This window comes from Macrotis lagotis, chromosome 1 (assembly GCF_037893015.1).
Source record: "Macrotis lagotis isolate mMagLag1 chromosome 1, bilby.v1.9.chrom.fasta, whole genome shotgun sequence".
Classification (NCBI taxonomy): Eukaryota; Metazoa; Chordata; class Mammalia; order Peramelemorphia; family Peramelidae; genus Macrotis; species Macrotis lagotis.
Genome location: NC_133658.1, coordinates 670,893,433 through 670,906,003, shown reverse-complemented (window position 1 = coordinate 670,906,003; position 12,571 = coordinate 670,893,433). Strand labels below are relative to the sequence as shown.

Genomic DNA, 12,571 nt, shown 5'->3' with positions numbered 1-12,571 from the left:
TTACTTTATCACTCAAGCAAGTCTATATTTTTTGGGGAGAGGGGTATTTTGTTTACTCTTAGATAAGAATATTTTTATTAATGTATAAAAACATTATTTGTAAAAATGAGAATAAATATTAATTTTTTTAAAAAAAGAAGAAAAAAGAGAATGATGGATGAACTTAAACAGAGTTAAGTGACTTGCCCAGGATCACACAGCTTGTAAGTGTCTGAGACCAGATTTGAACCCATGAAGATGAGTCTTCCTAACTCTAGGTCTGGTACTTTTATCCACTGTGCCACCTATCTGCCCTAAAAATGATTTATATTTATCAGAATTCATACTTACCTCCAAAAAGTATGCTCTTTCTTTGGTCATCTTGAAAACATTTTTATTTCAGATATGACTTATCATATAGATATAGTTTTGGAGCATTGAATAATTTTAATCTAAAAAAAATCAGAATGGCATCACTTTAAAAGAGTTTAATAGGAGACAGCTAGGTGGCACAATGAATAGAGCATCAGCCCTGGAGTCAGGAAGACCTGAGTTCAAATTTGACCTCAGATACTTAATAATTGCCTAGCTGTGTGACCTTGGGCAAGTCACTTAACCCCATTGACTTAAATAAATAAAAAGAACTTTAAAAAAAGAGTTTAATAGAAAATTTAATAGTGCCATATATTGTTTAGTTAAATTACTATCATACTAGTGATCCATAATATTTATAACTTTTATTCCATATCATTTTTTCCTTCATATTCCCCTGTAGTTTGCCCCCCCAAAGAAATCAAAAGGGAGACAGGAAAAGCATGAGGCTAGAATTATTAGCATAGAGTGCATGTACCAAAAGGCCATTAACTGTCATGCTGAGTAGGCATTTAAAGCTAAAGTAGTGGATCATTTTATGACAGGCACCAAGCTGGCCACATCTAACACTAAATCTCCAGCAGATTTTTCCAACAGTTATAATTATAATGGGTAAATATATTATGTGCCTTCCATGTATTTTACATTCCAGAAATAGTTCTACTTCTCCTTATATCGATCACACTATCCCCTTTGGCCTATCTCAAGTTCGTACAGTTTTTCCTCTATCAATTTTAATTTTTACTTTGCAGCAGCAAAACCTTATAGCTGAAGGGATCTTGGAAATCATCCACCCCAATTTTCTCATTTTACAGATTAGGATTATAGATTAGGAAACTAAGATCCAGAGAGGTATATTATGTGCCATGATAACATAGCAAATTGGAGGCAAATTAGAGAATAGAACTAGGTTTCCTAACTTCTAGTCCCACATTCTTGTACTTTATCACAGAGTAAAATGATTATATCTAAAGTCATCCCTTGGTCATAGCAAATCAGAGAAACTACTCCAATCCCTGCATTTGTAGTTATGGGGGGCTGGGGGGAGAAGGCAGGGAATTCTACCACCAAGACTTAGTGGTAGAGAAAACATTACTAGAATGTTTATATAGAATGTATTCTGTTTGAAAGGAACAAAATAAATATAAGAAGCAATGGAAACAATTTTTTTAAAAAAATTAATATATTCTTGTAAGGAAAACCAAGAAACAATCAGGTAAACCTGATAGAGTACATTTGAATGTACAGAGGGTGGGGTAGAAGTGAGAAGGGGGGAAAAGCAATATTGTTATAGTTTTACATGTTGTTACTGAATAGTTGCAATATTATAGAATCCCCCCAACATAAAAGGAAATGGTAATGGCTACGTATTCTAGACCAGCAGTACAAAATTCAAATAGAAATGGGGCACTAAATTGCATGTAAGTATCCCTGAAAGTGCCTATCAATATAGGAAATCATATATTAACATTATCCATACTACTGTATTTTTTATTTTGTTAAATATTTCCCAATTTTATTTTACCTCTTTTTTCAGTCAACAGTTGAACCTGCAGACAGGTTTGACATCTCTACTCTAAGCTAGAGTACTCTCTGTACCAGAAAGGTGGCAGTTCAGAGGAGAGAAGGGAATGTGTATTCAAGAGATTCTCCAAAAGTGCAATTCACAGTCTTTGGCAACAGATTGGACAGAGGGTGGGGAGGAAGGGAAGATAGCGTTCTCCTCTGTTGTGAGCCTGAAGGAGTAAGGAGGATGGTTTTCCCTCAACTCCATATAATAATAATTAATAAAGTAATAAAGAAGGTAGTACAGGGGAGGAGTTTAGGGCAAAAGATAATGACCTCCAGTAACTGATAGTTCACAATCCAGTCACAAAATTTCTCAGATTTCTGGGCTGTAATGTCAGGGTCTGATGATTTGAAGCCTTTTTAAGTATCTTGGCTCTTTCACAATTTACTCACTTATAATGGATTTCCTTTCCCTATTGATTGTTTTGTCTTTCCCAGTCTGACAATCGACTTTCTTTGTTAAGAAAAGTAAAATACAAATTGAGTGGAAACATCTCCCTCTCTCCATCACTCATTATTACTATATCACTGGTCCCATTCATGTCAGGCTTTGGTTCTATCCTTTTCTTGATTTTTCTTTTACCCCCAACATAACTAAAAAAACTAAGAGCCCTATTAACCTTGATATTTATTGAAAACTCTGGGCTTTGGAGAATTATTAGAATTATCTTCCTATTTTTTTTAACGGAACTCTTTTATCCTATCCATCCTATTATTTGCCTTTGCTTTCATCTTCTGCATACAAAAAGTCAACTTGTCATATAATGACCAGATAAACTTACCACCTTAAAGTCCAGCCTCAGGCTTCTGAGGAGAGCAAGTAGCTTGGAAATATCTCAGGGAAATGTGGCTATTTAATAGCTTTAATGCTTCCCTGGGAGGCTTCTAGGGCATGCATGATATGACTTGATTTTACAAAACCTTTAAAAGGGTTTGAGACTCAGCAATTTCTTTGGCTTCCTCACTTTAAAAGTCAGAAGGCAGTAAGATGATTTCTGTCACACTGAGTACAGGTAACTTTGGATACTTTCTCATTTCTTTAAGAGATCCGTGTTGAAACCTAACATAAATGTGCTTTATTGCATCTAGGTGTCAATGTTTCTGGAGACTATTGAGTGCCAAAAGTGCTAGATTGGGATTCAGAAAAGCTAGATTCACATCCTATCCATGACAGATTTAACTGTAGGCAAATTCCTTGAATCTCTCTTTGGGTCTGAGCTTCATCTTTTATAAAAATAAGGGGTTTGAACTGAATAACCACTAAGTTTGTATCTAACAAATTTGAGATCCTAGAGAAGAGCTCCAGAACAGGAGAGCCAAAAAGACCTGCCTAGCAGGTCAATGCTTAAAAATTTCACTGGTTCAAGAAGGTATTAAAAGAATTGTTTGTGCTCAGAATTTGGGGTTTACACTTTCAGCTTGGGAGGTTGTAAAGGACAAGAGGCCTACAAATGAAAAGAATATAAGTTCTCTCCAATAACTTAGCAGCACTAAGATAATAGGTCTTATCACTTCTTGAGTTCTAGGAACTATTTGTTTTGGCCTAGATAAATGATTTCATCAATGTAGGAATCTTATACTGGGAACTCCTTCCCCTAATACATATACAGATCAACTTATCTAACATCTGGTTCTCATGAGTTTTCTAGGACACTAAGATTTTTTTTTCCCCTGAACATGGGGATGGTATGTGTCTGAGGCAGGATTTAAATATAAGTCTTCCAAGTTTCAAAATTGATCCTCTTTGTATCACCCTTTTCTATACAGACTTCTATTATTGCATCACTTTAATTACTTATCACTTCATTTTTAATAGCTCGGTCTTGGTGAACCACAAGCTCTAGAACTATCATGATCTGCAGCTGCTTTGAAAGATACATTGATCCAAAGAGCAGAAGTTATAATTCCATTATGTTGTCACACATGGCAGGCACATTTTAGGATGGGCCCTGGCTCTCTACAAAAGTATCAATGTCTTGTCAAATATAATGAATTTATCTCAATCTTCAACCTTCTTGATTTTACTGTAGCCTTTGAAAACTACTGATCACCCTCTTCCTGACTTTTATCTTTTCTCTAGATTTTCAAGATACTACATTACTTTCTACTTTATTACTCATGACTCCATATTATTATGGCTTTCACCAATAGAAACTTTTGCTAGGAAACTACATTATTTATTCTTTCACTGCTTAAGGAATCCATACAATGGTTTCTCACAATAGGGACCCCACAATGTCAAAATTAAATTCATTTTTCCCCACCAAAAAAACCCTTCTCACTTCCTTTCCTATGACTCTTGAGGGAATCACTGTTATCTTGGTCACCCAGAATCACAGGTGTCATCCTGAACTCATCCTCCTCTACCCAATAAATTGCTAAGAAATACTATTGATTCTTGAATGTGAGCCCTTCTCTACTCTGTCAATACCCCCACCCAGGGCCCATCATTATTATAACTTTCTCATTACAGTTCATTCTCCACTGAGCTATCAATGATTTCCTAAAGGTCTGAATGTCACCCTCCTCCATTCAACAAATTCTTCTCAATGAATTCCTATCACCTGCAATGAAGTTCTGCTAAGAATTCAAAGCCCTTTAACTTACCTGTTCTCCCCTTTTTGCAGTGTTTTCTTGCAGAACCCCCAAAATCTCTGTGATCTTGTGATAGTCTCTTCTATTCTTTACACTAACACTCCACCTGCCAACTCATTTACACTGACTGTCCTCCGTGTCTCCCTCATTTCCATTTCATGGATTCCCTAGTTTCCTTCAAGTTTCAGCTAAAACCCCATCTTCTACAAGAAGCCTTCCTGACTTTATACTGGTAAGCCAAAGGCTTCTTTAAAGCTAGTATCATTATTTCCTATTACCCTGTATATAATTGTACAGTTGTTTGCATGTCTCCCCCATCAGAATAAGCTCAAAAGCATGGTTTGTCTTCTTTTTTAATCACTTTGCACAGCACCTAGCACATAGAAGGCCCTTAATGGCTATTGACTAAGTGTACAGCAAACAAGAAGGGTGGGCCTTGAATTCATGCTGTAATGAGAATAAATTTAAAGAATTTTTCCTGGAAGAGAATCTTAGGCTGCAACAGGAGTTAAATAAAAACTGCTAAATAATTTTTCAAATAAATTCATGACACTTAAAGAGTACCAAGAAGCAATAGTCATGATTGAGGAAAAACATGTAAAATTTTTTTTTAAATCTTTCTCCTGTATTCATCTAACAGTTCCAGAAACTATTTTAGGGATAGTTAAAGAGTACTGTCATGACAGTGAAGCAAATGTGAAGTCACATGTATTCAATTGTGAATTCCTGAGTAAACAATTGAGTTCCATTTGTTCTTTGATATTTCACAATTCTAGCCTGTTATTAAGTACAACTGTTGATTAATATTATGCAAAGAAAAGTTGCCATGGTTAGCAAGTTCTAATTATATGCCATACTATGATACATGTCTGACAAGTTAAAAGTTACTCTGAAACAACTTTCAGATATTGTCTAACAATCAAGAGTTGGGAGAAGAAAAGCTTTACTTTACTACCATCAATATTTTATAAATGACTTAGTTATGGTATTAAAAGCATTATTTTATATTTTTTAAGGAGAAAGTCACAAATTTCAAAGATACCCTCTCATCACTGCCTCGCTAGCGCATCACTCAATGTCTATGAATAATTGAGAAAAAATAAGGGGCTTCTCGAAAATTTGCTTTTTTTTTTCTTTTATTCAGTCATGTCCAACTCTTTGTGATCCCATTTGGGATTTTATTGGCAAAGATATGGGAGTACTTGACCATTTCCTTCTCCAGATAATTTTATTGATGAGGAAATTAAGGCAAAGAGTTAAGTGACTTGCCCAGTTGTCACACAGCTAACAGTTAATGTCAGGCCAAATTTAAACTCTGGTCACCCTGACTCCAGTACATGTTCTGGCTATGTAACTGCCTAACGTTTGCAAAGACTTCCCCAAAAGATAGCAGCTTCAAAATTTAAAAAGAAAAAGATTTAAATCTATCAGTTTTAAATATATCTAGGAAAAAACTAGACAGGTCACCTAACTTCTTAGTATCCTGGACAAAACTATAAGGTATTTTTGCATTGATAGAATTTCCATATCTTGGGAGTTCCCAAACAAAAAGTCAGTTCTAATCCCTATCTCTCAATTCTATAATGTGGACTCAGAAACTCATGAAACAAATCCTTTTAAAAGGAAAATATCCATCAACTCTGGAGGTTGAAACCTTTACTAGGAGTGGCAAATTAGAATAGGTTAATTAGGCTTGGGCTCATACAAATTTAATTCCCTTTCAACAAGTAATGTTCCCACAAGATGGAAGACTCAATCAATGATATTATCATTCTCAATATAAATGAAATTAAGAAAGTTGTAGTGAAAAAGACAAAGATGACTTACAAATCTGATTAGATCTTCCCCTGGCCTCCATTTGGGGAGAGGTTCAAACTGTCCCCCTGCCCTCAAAAATCCTTTCAATTCCTCTTTATTTGTAGTCTTCATAGACCAGAATTTCCCATAAAGCCACATTTTCTCATTTGTTAATTCCCTCGTCTCCATTTGGGGGATAGGCCTAGGCCTGTCATTTTCCCTTCCTCTCCCTGCCCTTTACCTTTATACTCTGTGGGTACCTTTCCCCCCTAGCCAGCACTACTATCCCATCCTGCAGCTTTGCAGCCCTTATTTATGCTGTCTCCCCCATAAGAATGTATGCTCCTTAAGTACAAGGTGGTTTTTTTGATTGATTCTATTTCACAGTGTTTATCATTAGCACAAAGCCTGACACACAGTAAGCAATTCTTAATTTTTATTTTTTGCTTGATAAGAGATACTCACTTGATGCTCTCTGAAGAAGCATAAGAGATTTGGTAATTGTGACAGAAAACATTAACAAGTATACAATAATTCTTATTTTATTTGAGCCAAACACAACTACTAAATTCAGAAAAGGAAGTACAACAGTGATACAAGAAAAAAAGAAAAATATATAATAGACATTAACATCCTATCATCAGAGTGATAAACCCAATATAGAGGCTAACAGTAAATATTTGAGCCAAACTTAGTTTAAATACATTAGAATTACCAGCTATATAGGAAAAAAACAGCCTAAGCAGGCAAGCATCCTTTTCAAATATGCATACATATTTTAGCATGCTCAAAAGATTAACCATTAGTTTGTAGAAGTCAAGAAATCATAAAAGGCAGAATATATGCTTTTTTTAATAAACCAAAAGTTGTCCAAAAAAAATTTAAAGTACTAAATAAATCCAGTCTACAAAATAAATCAGACAATACAAAGGAAATAAGAAAACTACTTACTACCTACAAAAAGCATCAATTACAAAAACTGACAAAAGGAAAAGTTTTCCAAGTTCTAACAGCTTTATCTAATTACACATGCTATACTATTCCCCATCTTCATCTATCCACTGCTCTGTTTGGCTGCCAATCTCTTATCTCTTTCTTCAGCAATGGTGAGACGGATACCTTTTCCACGGGGTAGGGAAATCCAAGGCTTGTTACCTTTGCCAATAACAAAAATATTTGAAAGCCTAGTGGCAAAGCTATTGCCATTGGCATCCTTCACATGGACAACATCAAAAGAGCCTGGGTGTTTCTCCCTATTGGTGATCACACCAATTCGACCCAAGTTAGCACCACCGGTCACCATGCACAGGTTTCCAGTATCAAACTTGATGAAATCAGTGATCTTGCCAGTCTCCAAGTTAATCTGGACGGTGTCATTCACTTTGATTAGAGGATCTGGATAACGGATGGTACGGGCATCATGGGTCACCAGATGAGGGATACCTTTTGTAGCCACAAAGATCTTTCTTACTTTGCACAATTTATATTTTGCCTCTTCAGCTGTGATACGATGAACAGCAAAACGTCCCTTGGTATCATACACCAGACGGAAATGCTCTCCTGTCTTATCAATGCTGATGACATCCATAAAGCCAGCAGGGTAGGTGATGTCCGTACGGACTTTGCCATCAATCTTAATGAACCTCTGCATGCAGATTTTCTTCACCTCATCTCCTGTCAGCGCATACTTGAGTCTATTTCTAAGGAAGATAATGAGGGGAAGGCATTCCCGCAGCTTGTGGGGACCTGTGGAGGGTCTAGGCGCAAAAACTCCTGTCAACTTATCAAGCATCCAATGCTTTGGGGCTGCCACACGTTTCAGGTGTTTTTTGGGACCACGAGCCATGGCTCTGCTGGGCCTAGGGAGAGGCCACAAGAGGAGACAGTTAGACCAAATTCAGAGGAAGAAACAAGAAAGACCATCAAAGCATTACATCCCTCATCCCCATTCTACTACACCCCCCCCCCCACAGAGTTCAGATGGAATTCCCAGTACCATCTTCAAACAAGAACAAGCATAGCTGAGACAGGTTATTTAAAAATCAAGATGAAAGCCAGTTAACTGATTCCTATCAAGTCTCCTTTCTAGTGCACCTAAAAAATCCAACTGTCTCAAAAACATTTGAGAAAATAAGATTAAAAAGCTAAAAATATTTATGCTAAGAAAAATTAAAACATAAAGAACGCTTAAATAATTCCCAGTTCACAATGATTAATGGGTATGGTACATTTTATTTTTCAGAACTGCAAACAGACTTTGCATGAGGTATGGACCTCAGGTGTTAAGATTACTGATAATCATTTGAAAAAAAATGCTTCAATAAAAAGATACAAAATAAAACAACCCAAGCTATCCCCTAACTGGTAAAGTTAGTCTTTCGTGAATATTTGTAAGCTAAAAAATATTAAACATATGGCAGCTAAGCCTCTGGTGAAAAGTCTCTCTAAATTTAACTCAACTGATCCTCAAATGCCAGTTCCATTATTAAACATAAGTATCAGGGCAGCTAAGTAGCACAGTGGATAGAGGAATAGCCCTGGAACCTGACACTTGATACTAGTTGTGTGACCTTGGCCAAATCACTTAATCCACTGCCCTACTCCCCCCCCTGACCCCACAAAAAAAGTATGAAACCCCATACCTTTCTAACTTGGTAGTACCTGCCATATTGTGCTACTGTGAAAGTTACTGCTTCTATGCAATCAGTACTACCAAATCCTAGTTTTTCTGGTTCATCTATAACTGAGCACAACTGATTAAAACTCAACCCTCCCCCCCCCAAAAAAAATTCTTAGTAGTTATCTTTATAAGCAAGCCATGTGATTCATATATTCCAAGATTCTGCCTTTGGTTTCCATGATACTTTTAAATTTTTTCTGGGACTCCCATTTCTTAGCAATTAAGAAAAAATGACAAGTTGGAGGAATACCTGCATTTGACATCTGAAGCTGAACCTTATTAATTCTAAGATCCTGTCCAAGTTATTTAAGCCCTTAGCCTCAGTTTCCTCATCTGAAGCTGCATCACAGGTATGGCAATCAACTTAGTTAATACAAACATTAAATGTTAGCTATTATTATTATTATTATTAATTAATGTAGATGGTAACTGGGACACTAGAAAAAACTATAGTTTGGGGTAAAGGATCTTGGTTCCAGTCCACGATCTGTCAGTTACTACTAGTTTCAATGTAGACAAGTCATGTCTCCAAGGGATCTATTTTCTTCTTATACAAAATAAAAAGGTTAGATTAGATGATCTCCAAGTTCCCTTTCAATTCTTAATCTATGAGATTTCAACAGCTAAATATGTGGAGGAAATTCATTTTGTATAGTGGACAGCCTACAGAAATAGAAAAGTAGGTACTAATAGATCAGGAAATGGCTAGTAATCTGGTCTGGCTACAGCATAAAATGTTTAAAGTATGATAGCAAGAAATAAAGATAAAAGTTGTACTCAAATTATAGAGATTTTTGAATGCCAAAATCAAGAAAGCAGCTATTTAATCCTAAAGATTACAGGGACAGAATGGCATTCATAGGCTCATAGACCTAGAGCTAGAAGGGAATCTAGGGTCATCTAATCCAATTCTCATTTTACAGATGAAATCTGAGCAAAGAAATGCAAAAAGTCCTATATATTATAACATAATTTTGGATACAAAATGTGAAGATGCCACTGAATAATCTAAGCAAGATAACCAGTTGGGAGATTACCTAGTCATCAAGATAAATGATCTTTGAGTTTTTTGATTATACATTCTTTCCATTTAAAAAACAAAAACCCAAAATCCTCTCACACTATATTTACCTGGAATTGACATTAATTCTGAAGTTGTAAAATTGAATAAATAAAAGGATAAGAATATTTATTAACAAATATTCCTCTAGCCTAAATTCTTTTCCAGATTTATCATTTAGTAAAGTTTGAAAAAGACCAAGAATAAAAGTTAAAGTCTGGGGAAAAAATAGAATAAACAAACTCAAAATAGAAAAAAAAAATTCCCAATTAAGATAAATGAATTCCCTTTCCAATTTTGAAGGGATCAAGAAATGACACCTGAGCAGTTCCACCAATTATTCTACAAGTTCGAATAGAGCTAAATATGTAGAAGATATGGTGATCTGTTGTTACACTGGAGTTTCTAATTTTGGGATGAGTGACTTCACTAGTAGTCAAGTGAGCCTATGGAATCTTTTTCAGAATGTTTAAATGCATAAAATAGACAATTACAAAGAAAACCAATGATATATTTTTTCAATCTAAGTTCAATGACTTTATAAAATGAATTCACTAACAAAAGTCCATAGAGCCCAGGATCAGAAATTCTGTTCTACTGGATAGAAAAAATTAAACCCTTTGAACACACTGACTTTTTCTTTATTCAAGATTTTTATAAGGCTATTTAAGTTGTCTTTTAATAAGATGTTCAGTGTTCAAGGGAACAGTGTGTCAGTTTGGAAATTTCTTTAAACTGGAATGTTTGGATTTGGAATAATGCACATTGATACAATTTGCTTCTAGTAGACTTATTTTTCTTTTAGTTTTTTTTGAAAGGTAATTGGGTTAAGTGGCTTGCCCAAGGCCACACAGCTAGGTAATTATTAAGTGTCTGAGGCCAGATTTGAACTCAGGTACCCGACTCCAGGGTAGGTGCCCTATCCACTAAGCCACCTAGATGCCCCATCTAGTAGACTTATGTGCAAAAAGAGTACAGTATTAATTTTTGATTCTTAAAAGGGAAGGATAGTGAGAAGAAAAAAATTAACATTTCTAACTTTGTGAATATTTTACTTCAAAGTACCAACTAAAACAAAATCTTTTTCTTAATAAGTAATAAAGTTGTAAAATTCTTTGCAAAGGTGAGGGTCATGAAAGAAAAAGAGCATGAGCAGTGGGGCTTAAAAAGTATCTAAGTTTACTGAATTACTTCCTCCTCTTTTTAAAATTCTTGTCCCACAAGACAGTTCAGCTCCTTGGATAGGAAGGAGATATAAAAATAAGATATTGGTGAAATGCCAAAAAATAAGAAACTGCCCTTTTTAAATATTCTTCAAACAAAGGTCTGTACATATCAACACCCCTCCCCCCCCATTCAAGTCTTCCCTACTGCCTAAAGGACAAATTTCTAAGTTCTCTCCATAGAATTTAAAATCCCTTGCCATCAGTTTTTCTATTCATTTCACTTTCCTAGTCTTCATACACTGGCCCTTCCAAAGGAGCACACCCATGGTTCTTCCTCAAAACAACATCCCATCTTCCACTAGCTATGTTTATGTGCAATATGGTTCAATACATCTGGACCTATTTCTCACCTAGCCTTCATAACATCCAAAGCTTTTTTTCAAGTGCTAGGTTCTTGCACTAGGCTTTTTTGAACTCTTTTAATTAGAACTACTCTCTATTGTACCCCGGTAATGAATATTAAATTCCGACAGGGGTCCTTCTCCAAGGTTCAGTGTATTTTTGTCGTCCCCCCATCATGTACATAACAGGTCACTTTTTAAAGTGCTAAACTGAATGTAAATGTCCATAGTAGATGTCATGGGTTAGTCTGGAGAGATCTGTATTTTAAAACGATTTTTTCACATCTACATAAAGGAAAAACATCCCAAGGGAAGACTCCAACTGCAACGCTATAAGTAAAGCACCGATAATGTTTTTTTAAGGAAGCCATTTAGACTTTCAGGGCCACGTGTCCCTATCAGGTTGGGTGAGCTGCTCCCGGCGTCCTACGGGAGTACCATCCAGACAGAGATGAAAATCCCTACGAGCCCCAAGCTCCCCCTTAGAAGCCGAGATATAGGGTCCCCAAACGCTCGCCCTCTGAATCGCCACCTGGAATAAAGGGCAACCGCGGGAAGAGTCTAGGATCTCGCGAGAAGTTCTCGGTAGGCCTGGCGCAGTTGGAGCAGAGTCGGAGCCCAGCCCTGTTCGCCACCCAAAGCGGCCACGCGGCCTCGGCTCACACAATGTGCGGGAAAGGAGGTATCTCGAGCTATTTCCCAACCTGACAACGAGAGATAAAAATTAAGTCGATCAGTGGCAGAGAGGCATTAAACGAAGAAAGTCCCCGCGAACATCCGCACCTACCTCCGCGCCGGCCACCACGAGGACGTCTGAGAACTTCCGCTCTCTTGGCCTCGCCTTCCGGGGCGTCCTCAACGTACCCGCCGGGCGCAAAAGGGCCTCAGGCGTCCGGACAACGTGACGCACCGGGACTTCCTGCCCTCCCCTCTCTAGACACGCTGAAGCGGC

General features: G+C 36.7%; 1 protein-coding gene across 1 annotated transcript; it reads right to left on the bottom strand.

Annotated features, from left to right (window-relative positions):
- Positions 1-6,733: 6,733 nt before the first annotated feature.
- On the bottom strand, positions 6,734-12,510 carry LOC141507662 (small ribosomal subunit protein eS4, Y). The gene is made up of 3 exons (XM_074215546.1): positions 12,407-12,510; positions 12,152-12,323; positions 6,734-8,171 (listed from the first exon to the last, which is right to left on the bottom strand). Exon 3 carries the CDS (start codon positions 8,156-8,158, stop codon positions 7,367-7,369), a length of 792 nt encoding a protein of 263 aa, XP_074071647.1. The 5' UTR covers positions 8,159-8,171; positions 12,152-12,323; positions 12,407-12,510; the 3' UTR covers positions 6,734-7,366.
- Between the last annotated feature and the right edge of the window lie 61 nt (positions 12,511-12,571).